Source organism: Quercus suber, unplaced genomic scaffold, assembly GCF_002906115.3.
Source record: "Quercus suber isolate HL8 unplaced genomic scaffold, Cork oak 2.0 scaffold_773, whole genome shotgun sequence".
Taxonomy (NCBI): Eukaryota; Viridiplantae; Streptophyta; class Magnoliopsida; order Fagales; family Fagaceae; genus Quercus; species Quercus suber.
The window spans coordinates 277084-298365 of record NW_027070209.1 but is presented as its reverse complement, the minus strand read 5'-3'; the positions used below and the strand labels follow the sequence as shown (position 1 = coordinate 298365).

Here is a 21282-nt window from a genome sequence, read left to right as displayed (position 1 = left end):
TTTTTTTTTTAATAACACTATTCTTTTATTTATTTTTATACAAGATAGAAATTTTAGTCTAATGTAACTATATATGTGTGTGAAATTCTCTTCTAAAGACTTGAACCTGACCTTTACTCTCCACACTCCACAAGCACTTATAACACTATTCTTGATATTATAGAACTTTATTTACTTTAATAATATAATAATAATATTTTAAAATAGAAGTCTAAAAAGTCTTAAATATTTCAAATTATCTTAAATGTCATATCCAACTTTACACAAATCTATGGTCAGTGGCAGAGTTAGAAAAAATTCAAGATAATTTTTTTTTTTTTTTTTGGAAAAACATGTCATTTATCTTATTAAAAGAGAGCTGGAAAATTAGCTATTATAACATTACTGATACCAGGAGGAACAAACTCAATCCATACTATAAGAGAAAAATAAAACTTAACTCTCCTTTCTAAGACATGAGCTATCCATTGCCTTGCCTTAAGTATGAGCAAAAAACCAACTCTGAAAAGAGTTTACAAAGGACATAGTGTCTTTTATCAGGTGACCAAAAGCGTTTACACAGACACATATATAAATCCAAAGAATTGCTTATAGTATAAATTATGTTTATTATTTTGATTTAAACAAAAGATATTTTTTTATTGTGGAAGCAAGAAATTAACCTGTGCTTAATTACTTGCTTAAGAACACAATTAACTTAGATTATGGGCTAAAATCAATCCGCAAAGGGAAATTTGAACAAGAAACCAAAAACTGTTTCACTCTTGTAAAAGTATGTAAAAAAGTTTTTATTCATATGACCTTTCTTTGTTACAATTCTCACTCTATGTATTTCTCTCTTTGTATTTTGTGTCCCCTTTCTCTTTCTTCTTTCTTCCCTTTTATATGAGTCATCTCCTTCTTTTTCACGTTTTGTCCTTGTCCACCTGGATAACTTCTAATCTTATCGAGCTCTTCTTTTTTGGTTTTTCATCATGAATGGAGCTTTCTAGGGCTTCTTCTTACTGTTTAGGCGTCCACTTAGATAACTTCTGATCTTATTGGGCTCTCCTTTCTAGTTATTCATCATGAATGAAGACTTCTAAGGTCTTTTTTACTATTCAAGCTTGTCCCTTTGCATTAAATGTGGTGATGCCAGGCAGGTGACTTTCATTAATACGGGAGTTGTTGTGGAATCATCTGGAAATCTCAAACAGCTTCCTCGATGAAGTTGCTCTTCTCTGGGACTTACCTCAGTAGTTCAGACATGACCTCAGAACTAGGCCAGAAAGGGGATTGGGCCTAATCAATAGTCTAAGGTTTTGTACTTATTATTAGAATAGGCCAATCTATGTTGGATTTGTTTCCTACGTTTAGGCCAATGCTTGAAATGGGCCCAACATTTATCCCATTATAATAAGGCCCAATGTTTACCCCACTACACTTATATAACAAAAATATTTATATAAAAAGTAAGTCTTTATATGTCTAAAATATACAAAATCAATTTAATAAAAATATATCATTAATAAAAAATTTAAAAAAAAATTAACTCCTAACCATGAAATTCACATTTTTCATTTATTCTAAATCTATAATTTTTTATGTAAATTTTTTTTTTTAAATTGAAAAAAAAAAAAAAAAAAAAAAAAAAAAAAAAACAAAGATCTTTACTTGAAAGAAGATTTACTTATCTATTTCCTAGAACATATCTCCTAAATATTCCTTTGTTTAATGAGATGGTAATAAGAGTAATTAGAGAAATATTAATGCATTAACAATTTATATACTTATCGATTTTTATGAAAGTATACATTAAAAATTTAAAATTCACTTTGATTGAGCTATGTATGGTATAAGAGTAATTATAGAAAACAAAAATGATACATTAGTCATTCATATATACTAGCTTGTAACCTTATGCATATGCATGGATTCACTTAAAGATATACAATAAGATGCATAATATAATTCCTATATATATAATTTAAATATTATTGATAGTCTTTTATATTTTGTTAACTCTTTAAAAAAATTTGTAAGAATATTATTAGGTATAAAATGTAAATTATCAATTTTTAAAAAATTATTGTTGTAAGGGTTGGGTTTGGATCCTGAGCCCAAAAGGTAAATGGATGAAGGCCTAAAGAGCTCAATACAATGAATTTGTAGATAGTGGACTAAAAAATATGTTTCAATGAATTGGACAACGCTTACAATGGATTTAAGATTGAAATAAAATAAAGGGAAACATGTTTTATGCGAAGAAATCCTTCCTCAGCAAAGTCCGAGGAGAGTAGTTTTGGGGTATATTCTTCTTAAACTTGATTACAATTTCAGTTCTTTGTGTTACAGTGTTTTTCAAATTTTTCAGATGAACCCCCGTCCCTGGAGGATCTCTCACATTATATAGTCTCCTTTTGCTGATCTTGGCCCTTTATTTGTTGATTATGCAAGCCTCAACTTGAGTGTTTGTCCTATCAAATGCCCTCCTAAGTCTTTTGTGAGTTGCGACAACCAAAACAGTATTGTTTAGCGTCTTCTCCACATAAATGCGGCCAGGGTGTTTAGTAAGGTGCATTAAATGTGGTGGCAGCTACCATCCCTCCAATCACGCCTGGGTTAACCCTCTCTCTAAAACTCTTCCTCTACAATGTGGCCCCCTTCTTAATGTGCAATTGACATGGCCATGGCCCGACTTTCCAGCTTATCATTTAAGTGTATGGACTCCTCAAAACTGTATTAGCCTCCTCGGCCTTGGGTATGACACGTGGCATGATTAAATTTCTGTACCCCACAATTGTGAAGCACTTTTTTTTTTTTAATCCTGATTCATTTATTTTAGATTTTTTAGATTTTGTACTTAATAACTCACTTGGATGAATATTTATGATGCGGTCCCACATTTTATTCTAAAATTAAGAAATAAAACTCTTTAAGAATAAATAATTTATGACACATGGTGTAAAATTGAAACTCTAATTTAGAATTCTAATTTGAGTTTATCTCAATTTCACCTATTACTATATATATAGAAATGTACTAAATACTTTTAGTAAAAATCTAAGGGGAGTCTATTATTTAAATTTATATCTAAAATTATATATTATTTTTACCAAAAATATAAGAGAAGGAGGTTTTTTTGCCTCTTTGTCTATAGTCTTACAAGTAATCTTATAAGTAAAGGACTTCTATTTTCAAAATATAATTTGGCTTATAATCCCATGCATATTATTTTCATTGGCTTATCATGTTTTAAAATTTTCCTATGCAAAAATAAAGTTTTACATTAAAAAATTAAACTTGAAATTATTGGACCTAAAAAAAAAAAAAACAATATTAGATTTTAAAAAAAGAAAAAAAAGAAAAAAGAAAAAAGAAAAAGATAAACTGAAACTAACAGACCCTTAACCTATCTGTGACAGACCCAGTAAGTTGAAGAGCAGTAATAGAATCCTCCTCTTAATATATTGAAAAGCTGATCTCGGTAGGATTACAATGAACATTATCATTTATTTTAGCCGAGCATCAATTCTCTAAATCAAACGTAAGGAAAATTTGGAGTATGGGAGTAGAGAAGATGAGGTACTGAGCAACTTCAAAGGATACACAAGAAGCAAACTTAGGATTATTTTTTCCTTTTTTGACCCTGTAATGGTATTGCGCAGAAATTTAATTGGTCTCAAAGGAGGATCACATGAAGCACTGGAAAAAGTGAATCAAAAGTAATTGCAAGCATGGTACAAAAATTTCAAATCTATAACAAAAGGATTAGACAAAATTTTTTCTTTCTTCTAACTATTTTTTTCAGGCATGTTAATCACAAGCTCCTAAACGTTACATGAATGTAACCTCACATTTTGGATCCTACGTTGGATCCCCTGAGATTAATAATTTTACAAACAACCAGAATTGATTGAACCAATAGCAAGCTCTTGTTCTTCATGCAACCAAACGAATTGAGCCTGCACTGCCAAGTGCCAAGACAAGCTTGCTGCATTAATGAAATTTTCATGTGTCACTCTTCATTTGCTAAGATGGCTGAATTTGATCTCGCCGAAGAACCTGTTGGAGCTGAATGACTTGTTGTTGCTGCTCTGGAGGCAATGAACTTAATTGCTCTGGTGTGAGGTTTAACACTTGTTGCAGTAAGGCAGACTCCACCTCAGGTGGAAGCTGTGACTGAGGTGACTGAGGTGTCGAAACCAACAAATGATATATGTAAGTCCAACATGATACAGAATCAAACTCCATTGGGACAAATGCATCAGAATTGACAGAAACTATGAAATATTTGGCCATTACAAATTAAATTAGCAGTTCTTTATACATAAAAATCTATAACAGAATAAAAACATTATATTATGGTAGTTTGTACATACAAATCCACAATAATCATTCTGTGCAAATCAGAGGCACTGCCGTGATTATTTTTAGTTTGATAGATGGTCTGTACTGTGATGTGGCATAATTTACTAGAAAGGCCTATTGTATAATTTTCACAGTTCCTAAATTAAAAGAGCTGGATCCCACAATATGACATAACAGGCCATCAAACTAACGGAAAAAAATTGTTTTAATTCATGACTAGCTCTGAACGGTGCATGTAGGGGTGGGGAGAACATCCACTACACAATCCAACACGAGAATCTAAACCGAAAATTCTCTTATCACAATGATTTTGCTTGAGCTGTTGTGCCGGAAGCAGAAGTCTACTAAACATAGGCTCATTAAATTTCAACATAAGGACCTATAGTCTACGCAGCAAAGGGATAAGTGCAATTGACCAAGGTTAATAGTGTCTCATTATTTTCCCCAATTAATATAAAAAGACCCTCCTATGTATATGAATATAGATAAACAGCCACTAGGATAAGAAATATTAGTTCTAGGAACAAGAAGCATATGCTAAAAATCTCATCCTAGTTATCTAAGACCATTTTAGTTACACTAGCTCCCAACCCACTGAAAATCAATTTTTACCATCCTACAACCCATCACCCCCCACACGTGAAAGATATCTCAAATGTAAATTCTAAAAATAAGCTATAATTAGAAAACAGAAGGCACAAAAGCTAATCAACATTCTTGATGCAGGAAGCACAAGGAAATATTTATTTATTTTTAATCTTATTTAATTTTCAAGGCAATTGTAATTTTTGGTAAATTGCATTTTATTTTTGGTCCTAGACTCCTAGAAGTTGATTAGGTTATCAGTATTTATTTTATTAAGTCAAAAGTATTTTTGTAATTCACTAATTGTGATTTTCCAAGTTAATTAGAATTTAAGGTTCCTTATGTCAGTTAGGATTAGGGTCTATAGTCTATATAAGAAAAGTATTTTGGGAAAATTACACTTTACCACCCTAAACTATACCATAACTATATCCGATTACACTTTACACTCAACTTTTTGAATGCACTTTTTGCACCCTAAACTATGATCTTTGTTACACTTTGCACCCCGACATCAAGTTTTCTATTAACTTGGATGGAAAAATATGGCATCATGTGAGAAGACCTAATTGCCCTTCTTCTCAATCCTTTAAAAACAAAAGATAAATAAATTACACTTTACCACCCTAAACTATATTCCTAATTACACTTTGCACCCAAAACTCTGAATTTTTATCCAAGTTAACAGCAAACTTAACGTTGGGGTGCAAAGTGTAACAAGAGCCATAGTTTTTGGTGCAAAACGTGCATTCGAAAAGTTTAAGGTGCAAAGTGTAATATGGAGTATAGTTTAGGGTAGTAAGTGTAATTTATCCAAGTATTTTGACTCCAATTGAGAAAAATTTTTGGATCAATAAAATTTCAATTGAAATTATCCCAATGGTCTATTGCTGACTCCAGCCAACCCTAGTGGCTCACTCCTAGAGGTTTTATTTCACTTGGTGCTAACTCTTAGGTTCTCTATCTTTTATTTTTGGTGTTCTTAAATTTTCGTGTTGCGTCGTTTTGGTTTGTCCTGCATCAATTCTGCAAACAAGTGAAGGTAAAAAAGAAACAGATAGATAACCAAATTATCTCTGGATATAACCTCAGATAAGGAACTGCATCTGGAGTTATTTTTTATTGCCTCGGACAAAGATGCTTTAGTTAATTCACTAGTAACTAGTTACTTTTAAAGGGTATATTGGGATACTCGGGAGTTTGCATTGGAATATAGGATTCTTTAGAGATTTTCCTGATTGGGAATTAGAAGGGTGAACCAATTGATGGATATGCTTTACTCCACACAGCTTTCAGAAGGAACTGAGGATCGCTTATTTTGGTCTCCAAATGGAAGGGGCAGTTTAGTGTACACTCCTTTTATGAGTGTCTGAGACCTATGACCTTAGCCAAGACAGTCTCCAAAAACCTACGTTCTAATGGTTGGAAAGAAGGAGGTTGTTTTGAAACCTATGACCTTAGCCGAGATGGATAAATTTAAAGTATTGAAGACAAAAGTTATTGAAGGAAAAGATCTAGAAGCTAAAAATTCTGGTGTAGCAACAGAAGCTACCAAAACAAAACCTGACCAGCGTACAGTGCCTCAAATTCCAGCAGATTTGTCCAAAGATTGCACTGATTTTTCTCCAAAAGATTTATTGAAGCCCTTATGTCCTATGCATGATTACTGTACTGACTTTGTTAAAGGTACAAGTTGTCCAGTGAGCAACATAGGAGATGCTGAGTTGAAGATACATGCAAGTGAACAAGGGAAGCTTGAAGTAATGCAACAAGGCTTTAAAGAGACGGCAATTGTTGATAATGTTGAAATTGAACAAGTACTGTGCAATAAATATGAGGCCGAAGCAAAATACATGAAGGACAAAGTGACTTATTTCGAGGTTGATGTTGCATATCAAAGCAAGATTCTATTGACTACAGCCCCACACCAACTTTTCAAGATATTGATTTTGTCATACCTAAAGAATTTAATGATTCAACTGGATTGGTAGATGTATCATTGTCATCATTGCTATCCCAGGCGAAGAAAGCAAAGGATATTCAGATTCGAAGTGTTTATTCAATGTCAAGGATGCACTTCAAGAAACCAAGATTTTTTTTACTTCAACACTTCAAAACTCGAGGTTGAGTTTTCTCCAACCAAGGGAGAATGATGCAGGAGGCAATGGGAAAACAGATTTATTATATTTTATTTGATTTTATGTATCAAGGGAAATTTTGTAATTTCATAATATTCTGGAATGGGCTGTGCTAACAATCCAGCAGATCTTCTTTTGGGTTTTATTTAAGTTTGGTAATTTAGTTGGGCTTAGTAGTAAAAACCCTAAGAAGTTCAAGTCCAGTCTTATTAGGGTTATAAGAAATCCTAGTTCAATTAGGAATAGGTATTAGGCTTCTATTTAAAGAGTTGTAATACTTTCTATTGAGATGATGAATATTTTCAAAATTTAATAGCTATGAAGCTTTCTTTATGGTTTGTGCGATGCAACCTTCTTAGAAGTGTGATGCCAAGGAACCATAGGTGTGATGCTTAGGAAGTGTAGGTGTGATGCCTAGAATTTATCTCTTCTTTAATTTTACTATTCACAGCTACTGTTCACAGCAACCCAAATCTTGATTTTCACCTTGTTTCATCCCCAAACCCTTCCATTCCCTTTCCCCTTTTGAAACCCTATAATCTCTATCATTTTCTAGCCTATTCCCCACCAAAACCTAACCCTAATTCCTCAAAAATGAAGCCATATCAGATCTGCCCCAAGAGTTCTAAATCAGGTTTTTTTTGTTTCCCCTTGTCCTATGTCAGTAAGTGTAGTTGCAAAACAGTATAGCACTTGCTACTTCGGTGGTCCTATGCTCAAGAGTTGTGGTCTTTTGCTTTTATAACCTTTGAAGTGTAATGGCTAATGCCCAAGCAGGTGATAGATTTGTTGTTTTCATGTGAAGGACTGTTTGGACGTCATTGAAATTGGGTTTTTTGGCAGGCAATTTGTCATTGTATCATGTGAACCATGTGGCAAGGCCACGAGAGAAACCTTGTTTGGCAGGCAACTTGTCATTGTATCATTTGAACCATGTGGCAAGACCACAAGAGAGAAACCAAAGGACGTTTGAAGATGAAGAGAAAGCAATGCTTGATATTAAGACTAGTTCTCAGAGATTATCATTCAAATAAAACACAGTGGTTGGCAGGTGTCATGTAACTCTAAAGTTGATTTTTTAAAACCATTTGAATGTCCATTTGTAATTCTTTAAGGAAGTTTTCCTTTTCAAACTTTATTTTATCTCAATAAAATATATATATTTTTAAATCTCTGGAAACAACCTCCAACGTAAGCATCTTTTTCTCAACCATCACATCATCCTCAACAATTTACAAAATCCCAATAACTCACCAATCCATCTAATTCACAATCAACTTAATTCAGCCTTAGCCCAACTACATGCAGCGTACTATAGCAATCCATCTTCATAAAACAGAACTTCATAGAGCAAAATCATCTGTCAAATTGTTGACCATCATGCCAAAAAACTGTCCAATTTGAAAAGTCAATGATTACAATCACAATTTTATGAAGCTTGGTCTTCAGCCGATTGAGTTACCCCTTGGGGTTCAAACAATCACAATTTCCCCCCCTAAATAATTCACTAAAAATCATATTATATAACAAATAAAGATTGAATTTTTACATCATCCATTTTAATCCAACCAGCCCTAAAGGGTCAAAGCCAGTTCTGGTTCCTGGTTTTTACCAGTTCAACCACCATTTTTTTTATTGGTTTTCTATTTTTGAATATTGTCTTAAAACTTCCTAATTTAAGGGTTAGACTACTGATTTGGTCCCAATTCTTGGTTGATCCATAAGACTAGCCAATCTGGTCCCCATTTTAAAATTTGAATGAATTATGATCTGTTCAAACAAATTTGTGGTTTAAAACCAGTGTTACAACCAAAAAATTGAACAGCAATACTATTCTATTATAGCAGCATTTATTTCCAGTAATATTGATTCCTATTACCTTCATAATTGTTTTTTTTTTTTGATAAGTAATAAAGATTCATTGATATCCTATTACCTTCATAATTTCCAATCAGTGTTATCACATATTCCCAAATTTGAAGCTCAAAAAGTCAAAATATCACTATATGGTTCTATTACTCAAGTTAACTAGCAGCAAGGTGTCATGTACAAATTAGTTGTCCAACCCAATATTCCATTACTTGTACATGTCCCCATCAACAAGAAATGCTTCATATCTAAATGGCTTCCCGCATACTTAGGCCACTAACCATATAGGGAAACCTAACAGTCTACAACTTACAGTTTGACAACCATCCTACTCCAATTAATACCATACTGCATGTGCCACTCACTATGATACCTATGTATTGGTCTTCAAAGAATGAATTTGCCAGATAGCACCATCAATAACTTCAAAGCATACCGACTCTACCAACTCCTCACATTATGTGAGTGTCTAGCTAACTACTATAGTCAGGTTATATACTTCTAGACAATATACCCTTTAAATCACAGCCCTGTTGGCTGGTACATCAGGAGCGAGGAAGCACATTGAGCAACAATTTTCACAAGATTCACAAATATAGTCCTGTGCATTGTTTCCAGAAAAATGGTCATAGCCATATAAATTATTTTCTGGTAGAACTATACCAATATAATAATTTTGAGAAATCGATCTCTTGTAATTTACTCACTTAAAATTAATGACGTCAATGTTTAAAAGTTTGACCATTTGTTTTAGTGTGTGAAATAATCAGTCCAGAGCAACTACCTCCTCCAGAACAATACATTCTAACTGAAAAGATGAACCATCAGTAAATACCAGCCAACCTCAACCAAAAGACCACCAACTTACCAAAAGCTTTTAAAATTTCATGTCATCACTATTCTGCTAACGTTGTGTAAATAAAGTGTGATTAGATTTCAACCAAAATCATAAACCATTATTAGACAGGAATGCAATACGTAAATCTTTATGCAATATAAAGATGTGACAGCAGTAGCTCTTTTCATATTCTTATCATAAAATCCATCAAATTCAATCCCCACGCTGAAGAACAAAAAAGCTTATGACACAACGGTGTCCAGTTGATAGCACAAACCAGCGGATGCATGAATATAAGTTAATCACTCAAAGATATATCAATATGACAATTGACATATGCTAACAGGAACTCTTACCTGGGAAAGTTGTTTCTCTGAATTTTGCCCTTCTGCTTTCAGAACTTGATTCACAGGCAATGAGCCAGCTCCAAAAACTTGGGGCAGTCCAGATCCATTGGTGTTGGATGCATTTGAACTCCCCACTGAGAAAGCATTGCTCCTCCCATCATCCAATTTCATTAGCTTTGTAGGGCGATCAATTGGTTCTAAAGAATCATAAACCATGCTCCCAGAAGGTGCATTTACATATGCATTACTTCTGTGGACCCAATTTCCATTATCAGCCCCCTTGTTAATTGCCTGTGATATACCTGATGATATCGGGGGGCCAGGCTGTTATGATAAAGGAAGTTAGATACACGAACACAAATATGTTAACAAGAAAAATTACAACCATCTTAGGGGAAAAAGAATTTGGGGGGAGGCAGGGTAAGCAGTTTCTAGCCACTAAGTGCTAATAATTTACACAACATAACCATTTCTCTTCACCAATTATAAAAAAATAAGAGCTTTTCATACATGTATTAACAAATATAATAGATCTAGCAAATGAAACACGACTTCCAATTAGCTAATACTATAATACTAGATATTTTAGCCACCTATGTGCTTGGTCACTTTGTTCCTATTTTCCCCCACTCCTATTCCTCAATCCAAGGTAGAAATCCAGGTGAGGGACGTAGGACTAATCTTCATAGAAAAGATCGGAGCTAATCTAGCACTTGGTACTTTTTTTTTTTTTTGATAAGTAATCTAGCACTTGGTACTTCTAGTCTAAGGACAAAGCAACCCTTTTACCATGATACATCTCTGCCCCTATTGAATTTAAAAATAGATAAAAAGGAGAGAGAGAGAGAGAGAGAGAGAGAGAGAGAGAGAGAGAGAGGAAAAAGGACTAGCGCACCTGAAAGCCAGCATCTGATAAGGGAGGACGAGGTAAGAGAGAAGGTTTCAGTGCATTTGGATTAACCATCTGAATGCTATGCCCTAAATTGGCAGCCCCAACCTGCCCAGAGTGTTGTGGCAAAGAGGGCTGTGTTTGATGGTTAAGAGAGAGGATTTTGCCATCTGTATCTGTGGTCTAGAGGACAAACTTCCCAAAGAAGAGGGTGGTATGGGAGGAAGTGTTGAAATTGCAGAATGTCCAGGAAATGTGGCCTGTTGTACAATATGATTGTTTGCATGTTGTGGAAGTTGAACTCGAGGTTGTGGTGCTGAAGAAAATTGGTTGTGAACCAAAGGATTTTGAGACACTACAGAAACTTGACTTTCTTGAACTTTAGGCATCAACCCAGACAGCATCTTGTTCTGGGCAGGAGGGGTAGTCCAGGAAGAGTTTGAGCTGCTGATTGCTGACCCTGCTGCCTATCATGCAATGGAGGCTGCGTGAGTTGACCTGAAGCCTGCCGAATATTTGGCATCTGCAACTGCAAAGTTTCAATAAAAGATAAGACTTTTCATAACACTACTAAAAGTGCTGAGCACATACTAACACAAAAGTTAAAAGTAACAAAACCAACCATTTGGGGTGTCACCATTCCTAGCATTATCTGTGCCTGCAAAAGAGTTCGAAGAACAAAACTCTTCAAATAGATTCTAAATCGTAGAAACAATGAATATCATATCAGAACACAAGCACACTAGGTTAAAGTACATTAAACTTTAGGGCTCCCAACAAAGGGAAAGCATGGGATCCCAAAGGTGGATCAGGCAAAATAGCATTCATCTACTTGATACAGGAAATTTGAAATAGAAGGAGACAATTTTCCTACCATTTTCACATTGCAAAGATCAGAATACATACACAATGCATGAAATGATTTTTTTTTCTCTAGCTTTGAAAATCAATGAACAAGGAAAATGATATAGTCCGCTAAGGAATTGAAACTTATCAAAAGTATCACTTCATGAAATGAAATATTGTATGTTTAACAACGAGTCAAACTATCAAAGAGGGCTGTGTTTGGGGCATTTCTTGCTGTCCTACGAGGTTTCACAGAGATGTCTGGAGACTTAAAAGAGAAGCTCAAAACCTGATACAAAGGTTCTGGAACGCAAGAGGCAAAATCAGTCATCCACTAATGCAGATTTCCTTTAAAGAATTTACGTCTCTTTTAGAAGCTTCAGGGATAAGTTGGGTAATTCCTAATGATAGTTTAGTCCAGTTGTTCCAATACACATCTCTCATTTAGTACTACAACAATATTTATTGCAGCAAGAGCTTATTTTGTTTATTTCTTACATAAAACTTTTTAAAGCCTTACCTTTTTCTAGGTGCAGCTTTACTTTTATACAATAAACAAAATAAACTGATAGAAATAAGCTCATCCAAACAAACACTTGGAACTGGTCCCCACAGAGACAAGATAATATAAACCTGGATGGAAAATTTTTTCATAGAGAATAGGAATAAAAGAAAGGAAAGTTTCGGCTTCCATTACATGCACAAACACAATGATGGAGAGGCTACAGAAGCATGAAGAGAGTGTAGGAATAAAGAAGATAGGAAAATAGATAGGACCTGTTATAACGAGAAAACAAAAAATAATTTATCATCTCTATTCAGTTGCAGGAAGTTTAGGATGAGCTGTAGGAGAAACCTATCTTACATGAACACACATATGCATAGTGAAACTCGCATATAGTGCATATAGCAGACAAAAAAGCTGCTGTGTGTGTGTGCGCGTGTGTATGACGAACGAATAGTATTAACAAGAACAGTAATGTGTTATAATAACTCTGCAATTACATAATTGCTCCCCAACCCCTTTTTTTTTTTATAAGTAAGAAAGATTTATATTCAAAAGAAAAGTGAAAAAATGGATTAGTACCTGAAAAAGAGCTTTAGGCAACTGTGGTCTTGCAACCAATAGCTGGCGAGCCAGTTCCTTATTTTGTGTAGCCATTGCCTATCATTAGAACAAGTACAACATAAAAAAATTAAAATTAAAATTCGAGAGTTGAGAGTTGAGAGCTATCCAGCAAAGTTAAATAAACTTCACTGAATTACTTACCTTCAGCTCAAACATTATTTCATTGAGTTGAATCCTAGACATTTTAGCCAGATGAAGAGTTAAAGGATCATTGGCCAGTGCTGACTGACTGTGCAAACCATTTGGATTTGACTGCATGACTGCCTGAGCACCACCTAGAGTTCCTGCCATGACAGCTGCGGCAGTTATAGCTATCTGGAGACCAATTGGCTGATGGTGAACAGATTCCCCATGGATTGCTGGGCCAGCTAACTGTTTTTGAGGTTCTTTAATGTGTCCATAACAAAATGAACATGGTTTCAGGTTATATTCACATAAAAGCTACAATAAAGCATAAAGTTGAGAGAACTAACCAACATTAGAAGCAAGCCCAGGTCCCCACGACCCTGCAAGAGAAGAAAAGGCAATTTTATCATTTAACAATAAAGAGATGATGGTAATGTTAAACCATCTGAATAATGAGTTTATAATATGAAATTGTTAAGTTGCAAAAAAAAAAAAGAATGAGGCATATAAGGCAAACATTCCATTTGTTCAAGTCAACATCATAAGATCATATGGCAACAATATGATGACAAGAACAGATTAATCGACATCTTTCTTTGCAGTAATATAATAATAATAATAATATATTTACATTCAATATTTCACCTGTTCTCGATTTCGGTCAGCACCTTTGTCATTTTCAGCAAAATCAACCCGTAATTGCCGGCCATTGATCTCATAACCTTGAAGATTACGACGAGCACTTAGAGCTGTCTCTTCATCCTTATATTCACAGAATCCATAACCTTTTGGTTTCCCAGTTTCTCTATCAATTACTAATCTGAAAAGGAGACAAAAACCCTTTTGATATACAGATTTTTTGCACTATGCAAAAAAAAAAGGGGGGGGGGGGGGGACAGTACACTAAAGCAGATTATAGTTAAGGACTAATTTACCCCTACTGTATAAGCCAAATGATTTATGGAAAAATATGTCACAAATTCAAATTTATCACGCTAATTTGAGATCAAATGAAAGAAACATACTTGGTACGAAGCTTTTGGTTTGGGGTTCAATATCATGACTACAATACATTAACACAAGATTGAGATAAAAACAAATTTTCACAGACCAACCATGTCCATACAATGTATGGCACAGATGAGGATGTTAAGATGGATGCATGACAACACTAATAAATATAGGATAAGGTATGAAATACATGATACTGAATATACTCATCTATAAAAGCATCAAAGGCTGCTGCCCTAACTTGCAAATAGTATTTTGACATGATTATCCAGCAGCTTTTTATGCTGCGAAAAACGTGCATAGGGTGGATAAACCCACCACCACACCTTTCACCTTGTATTTACAAGGGCAAAAAAGGCATCATTTCAGATTACGCTCACTGTATCTGTCATCTGATATTCTAACAGAAGCTAAACCTCATTTTCAAGCAACATCCTACATTATAGTGATATTGTTTCCTTAACCAAGGAATGCATCTAGACACCCTCTGTATCCTTATCCATAACCACTATTAGCAAGCAAGAGACAAGCAAGGTGTGCACACAAGACAGTGATGTTTTTAAGGTTAGTATGTGTTGTAGCCATAGGGGTTGAAAATGATAATTTGATACAAGAGAGGAATATGTGTGTATTTGTGTATGTTTTAACAGTAGAACAAATTCTCATTCCCAGCCTTTTATGATGTAACTCATACCACACCCTAAATCAAGCAACTCAATAAAACTCTGCCTAGTGCCTACATACAAATACCCTGTTCTGGCCTCTAGGCATACAATCACTTGAAAGAATCCATTAATGTTTCATTCTAAGTAACATCTACCCCATCTAATATTTCACAAGTACATATGGGTTCCAAACTTGACACTCGACGCAATTTGTAAGTTCCAGACTAAACTAGCATGAAATCATCTGGTCATAACTTTAACGACATAGCACTTCAGCCAAACCTTTTCTTTCAACCCACCCATAAAGTTTAATTAGTTTCCAACTCCAGATCAATGTAATTCATGTTCAATTTAAGCATACTAAACTAAGGATAATACTTAGGTACAGTACTTTAAGTGTAGTAAATTAGATTCTCCAATTGAATTCAAACACTTAGTTGTTTTGAATTTTGATTCTCCTTGAAAAGGATAACACTATTTATGTCTTATTGGTCAACACAATCAAGTGTTTGAATTCAATTGGGGATCATATCGTACTGTACCTAAGTTTCTTCAGCGATTCAATCCAATTCCATCCGTGATTTAAAAAAAAAAAAAAAAACTATAAGAGATCTACAAATTTTAAATTAAATCACTTCTTAGGGTTTTGTAAAATAAATAATAAGTAAATAAAAAAAACTGACCTGAAAGACACAACAGGACCAACCTCCTGGCAGATTTCTATAAGCTGTTCCTCAGTGGCATCATATGGTATGTTCCCAACTGTAACCACATCAAATTCCACACCAATTAAAAAATTTTCACAAATTTCCCATTTGATTGCCCATCGAAACCTTATAAAAAAAACATCTTTTGAATTGGATCGACGTTTTAAGATTGCAAGATTTCTCGACAATCAAACAGATAAATAGAAGAGGAGAGAGAGGGAGAGAGAGAGTACCAAAAACGCAGCGATGCTGAGAAGAGGCCATGAATCATCAGTAAAAGGAGAAGAAGGTGAAGCGCTGCTTCATCTTCTTCTTCCTTAGCATTCCTCTTTTGCTCTTCTTCTTCTTCTAGTGGTGTGTGTGGCTGAGACTGACCAATATACGCAAAAACAAAACAAAAACAAAAAAAAAACAAGTACGTATCGAAGTTTGAAGTCGGTGCTTCTGTTGTTGTTGTGAGTCTTGTGACTTTGTGATTTGATTTGTGAGGTTTCTCTATTGTCTCTGATTTTTTTTTTATTTTTTTTTATGATTAATTTAGAAGTCCGAAATTTTTTGGTTTGTTTGAGAAAGCTACAAAGAAATACAGCGGGGCTCGCTCTATTACATACCCAGATAGCCACAGAGAGAAAGAATGTGAGAGAGAGAGAGAGAGAGAGAGAGAACAAGGCTTTTGATATGTGCAAGTACAAGTGCAAATGTGCAACCCAAATCAACATGCCATGATAAAATGATTGTTGATTTTTTTTTTTTTTTTGGGGGGGGGGGGGGTGGTTACTTTTGATACCTTTACTGCGTTTGATTTTTTTTTTTTTTTTTTTTGATAATTTACTGCGTTTGATTTGATTACATTGAATTTGACTATTATGTGCAACGTTACCGTGGCTTTCATTTTGTAACATTTTCTAGATCTTATTAATTAAAAATCGGCAAAAATGTAAATTAAAATCTTTTAAATTTGACGAAAATTTATTTCAATCTTCTAATTTTACTTTTATTTAGTTGATTTATCTAAGTTTCAAGTTCATTTAATTAAAGTCTCTCCATCAAATTTCAATAGATGTTGCTATTAAGTTTCCAAATTTTTACTTTTTTCTTCAAATTTTTTTAATTAAAAAAATTCAATTAATAATTGAAAAATATTTTCCAGATTTTCATTAATAAATAAATAAAATTTAAGGAAAGTTTTGTTTTTTTGGAAGAAAAATTTAACAAAAATTGACAAAAAGACCTTATTGAATAAAATTAAAACTTAAAAAACTTAATAAAACAAAAGTAAAGTTAGAAGACTGAAATAAATTTTGGTTAAACTTAAAAGATGCACTTTAAATTTTTTCGTTAAAATATTATTCTAGTTATGACACTCTTTCTTATTAAAAAAAGTTTAGAAATTTGTTTTAATCTTTTTTTTTTTTTGGAAAAAGTATTTTCGTCCCTCTATGTTTGGAATAGTTCACAATTTTTCCATTATCTTTGAAACCAACCAACTTTCTCCTCTATATTTGGAAAATTAGCAAATACCCTAATCCATTACTTTTTCAATTAAATCCAACAAAATCACAATGATTACAAATGCAATTCAAAAAAACAACAAAGTAATCCTCAACTTTTTCTCTTGTGGTGCGCAACTAATAATTTCTTCAAAAAATTTCATTGAATTTAACTGAGAAAGTAACAGATTAAACTTATTTGCTCATTTTTCAAATATAGCGGAGGAAATTAGTTGGTTTCAAGGATAAAGATGGGAATTGTGAACTACCCAAAATATAAAGGGAGGAAATTTTTTTTTTCTCCTTTTTTTTTTTTTTGAGAAACAACAAAAATTCAATGTTGGGTATAGTCCCTGAAATTGAAAACGATCATTTTTAGTCTCTAACAAAGATGTTTGGCACCTAAGCCCACCCAACTTATGATTTGACCTCTACTAATGTTGTTAGGTGTGAGCGTACTGACTCGTGCGAACGTGAGTATTGCATGTCTCACTTCTTATTTTTTACTCTTTATTAGGAAGTACGGATCAGCCAAATGGACCATTAAAGCGGAGGGTTAGGAGTCTCTGCCTAGCTCATGGGTCAGCCTCTACTAATGTTGTTAGGTATGAGTGCACCACCCCGCGCACATGCGGGTACCTAATGCCTCGCTTGCTTATTTTTTACTCTTCCTTGAAAAGTACACCTAGGTTGAATGGACTATTGAGGCAGAGGATTGGGAGGGAATCTCCATTTGGTTTAGGTTTAGAACCAACTTGGACTCGTTGTAGAAGTCTACGCATCATACTTTTAAGTCTGGAGTTAGGTATGAGAGCACTATACTTTTAGTTGCATGCATCACATGGCATATTCTCATCCTACTTATAACATGTGTTGCATCCATACATACTCATCTCATCCCATAACAACATATTCACAGCACACATTGCATCACATTCACAACAAGTATTCACATATCTCATTCATTACATTTATCACATGCATCATATTCATCACATTCATTCATTTCATTTCACATCTCATTCATTGCATTCATTATCTTAACATGTGTGATCATGTTAGCATGTTCTTACTTACTACATCACCACAACACCATATGTTCAAATGCATGATTGTATTCATATGCATGTTCATGTTCATTCATCTATTAAAGACATGTTAAGCACATTTCTAAGCATCCACAAAACCTAAGAAATGTTTCTAAGCACTCACAAAAACATAAACATGTTCCTGAAAAACAAACAAAGAAAAGGAAAGAGAAGAACAAAGTAATTTGGCATGCTTACATATGCAACCTAGCCCAATCCAAAACCCAGAACCTATAACTACTCTACAACTACATTACACTACTCCTAAATATGTTACTAACCTAGGAAAGCAATAAACAACTAAAATAAAACTAAAAATAGGATTAAAATGATTGAATTATAAAAGAAGACACAAAAAAAAAAAAAAAAAAAAACCTAAAAACAAAAGTTAAATCAATCAAACAGATAAATAGAAGAGGAGAGAGAGGGAGAGAGAGAGTACCAAAAACGCAGCGATGCTGAGAAGAGGCCATGAATCATCAGTAAAAGGAGAAGAAGGTGAAGCGCTGCTTCATCTTCTTCTTCCTTAGCATTCCTCTTTTGCTCTTCTTCTTCTTCTAGTGGTGTGTGTGGCTGAGACTGACCAATATACGCAAAAACAAAACAAAAACAAAAAAAAACAAGTACGTATCGAAGTTTGAAGTCGGTGCTTCTGTTGTTGTTGTGAGTCTTGTGACTTTGTGATTTGATTTGTGAGGTTTCTCTATTGTCTCTGATTTTTTTTTTATTTTTTTTTTATGATTAATTTAGAAGTCTGAAATTTTTTGGTTTGTTTGAGAAAGCTACAAAGAAATACAGCGGGGCTCGCTCTATTACATACCCAGATAGCCACAGAGAGAAAGAACGTGAGAGAGAGAGAGAGAACAAGGCTTTTGATATGTGCAAGTACAAGTGCAAATGTGCAACCCAAATCAACATGCCATGATAAAATGATTGTTGATTTTTTTTTTGGGTGGGGGGTTACTTTTGATACCTTTACTGCGTTTGATTTTTTTTTTTTTTTTGATAAAATTTACTGCGTTTGATTTGATTACATTGAATTTGACTATTATGTGCAACGTTACCGTGTCTTTCATTTTGTAACATTTTCTAGATCTTATTAATTAAAAATCGCCAAAAATGTAAATTAAAATCTTTTAAATTTGACGAAAATTTATTTCAATCTTTTAATTTTATTTTTATTTAGTTGATTTATTTAAGTTTTAAGTTCATTTAATTAAAATTTCTCCATCAAATTTCGATAGATGTTGCTATTAAGTATCCAAATTTTTACTTTTTTCTTCAAATTTTTTTAATTAAAAAAATTCAATTAATAATTGAAAAATATTTTTCAGATTTTCATTAATAAATAAATAAAATTTAACGAAAGTTTTGTTTTTTTAGAAGAAAAATTTAACAAAAATTGACAAAAAGACCTTATTGAATAAAATTAAAACTTAAAGAACTTAATAAAACAAAAGTAAAGTTAGAAGACTGAAATAAATTTTGGTTAAACTTAAAAGGTGCACTTTAAATTTTTTCCTTAAAATATTATTCTAGTTATGACACTTTTTCTTATTAAAAAAAGTTTAGAAATTTGTTTTAATCTTTTTTTTTTTTTTGGAAAAAGTATTTTCGTCCCTCTATGTTTGGAATAGTTCACAATTTTTCCATTATCTTTGAAACCAACCAACTTTCTCCTCTATATTTGGAAAATTAGCAAATATCCTAATCCATTACTTTTTCAATTAAATCCAACAAAATCACAATGATTACAAATGCAATTCAAAAAAACAACAAAGTAATCCTCAACTTTTTCTCTTGTGGTGCGCAACTAATAATTTCTTCAAAAAATTTCATTGAATTTAATTGAGAAAGTAACAGATTAAGCTTATTTGCTCATTTTTCAAATATAGCGGAGGAAATTAGTTGGTTTCAAGGATAAGGACGGGAATTGTGAACTACCCAAAATATAAAGGGAGGAAATTTTTTTTTTCTCCTTTTTTTTTTTTAGAGAAACAACAAAAATTCAATGTTGGGTATAGTCCCTGAAATTGAAAATGATCATTTTTAGTCTCTAACAAAGATGTTTGGCACCTAAGCCCACCCAACTTATGATTTGACCTCTACTAATGTTGTTAGGTGTGAGCGTATTGCCTCGTGCGAACGTGAGTACTGCATGTCTCGCTTCTTATTTTTTACTCTTTATTAGGAAGTACGGATCAGCCAAATGGGCCATTAAAGCGGAGGGTTAGGAGTCTCTGCCCAGCTCATGGGTCAACCTCTACTAATGTTGTTAGGTATGAGTGCACCACCCCGCGCACATGCAGGGTACTAATGGCCTCGCTTGCTTATTTTTTACTCTTCCTTGAAAAGTACACCTAGGTTGAATGGACTATTGAGGCAGAGGATTGGGAGGGAATCTCCATTTGGTTTAGGTTTAGAACCAACTTGGACTCGTTGTAGAAGTCTACGCATCATACTTTTAAGTCTGGAGTTAGGTATGAGAGCACTATACTTTTAGTTGCATGCATCACATGGCATATTCTCATCCTACTTATAACATGTGTTGCATCCATACATACTCATCTCATCCCATAACAACATATTCACAGCACACATTGCATCACATTCACAACAAGTATTCACATATCTCATTCATTACATTTATCACATGCATCATATTCATCACATTCATTCATTTCATTTCACATCTCATTCATTGCATTCATTATCTTAACATGTGTGATCATGTTAGCATGTTCTTACTTACTGCATCACCACAACACCATATGTTCAAATGCATGATTGTATTCATATGCATGTTCATGTTCATTCATCTATTAAAGACATGTTAAGCACATTTCTAAGCATCCACAAAACCTAAGAAATGTTTCTAAGCACTCACAAAAACATAAACATGTTCCTGAAAAACAAACAAAGAAAAGGAAAGAGAAGAACAAAGTAATTTGGCATGCTTACATATGCAACCTAGCCCAATCCAAAACCCAGAACCTAGAACTACTCTACAACTACATTACACTACTCCTAAATATGTTACTAACCGAGGAAAGCAATAAACAACTAAAATAAAACTAAAAATAGAATTAAAGTGATTGAATTATAAAAGAAGACACAAAAAAACAAAAAAAAAAAACCTAAAAACAAAAGTTAAAGACTTGACTTTGACCACTCATTTTGGTTAATCTATAAAAACTAACCCAC

General features: G+C 33.5%; 1 protein-coding gene across 1 annotated transcript; it reads right to left on the bottom strand.

The window, feature by feature from the left end:
• Positions 1-3720: 3720 nt before the first annotated feature.
• Positions 3721-16204, bottom strand: LOC112034134 (cleavage stimulating factor 64). The gene is given in 12 exon segments (XM_065767122.1): positions 3721-4170; positions 10137-10451; positions 11023-11168; positions 11171-11437; positions 11440-11545; positions 11639-11674; positions 12950-13027; positions 13133-13377; positions 13465-13499; positions 13764-13937; positions 15477-15555; positions 15734-16204. Coding segments are annotated over 12 exon segments (1671 nt in total). The 5' UTR covers positions 15765-16204; the 3' UTR covers positions 3721-4011.
• Between the last annotated feature and the right edge of the window lie 5078 nt (positions 16205-21282).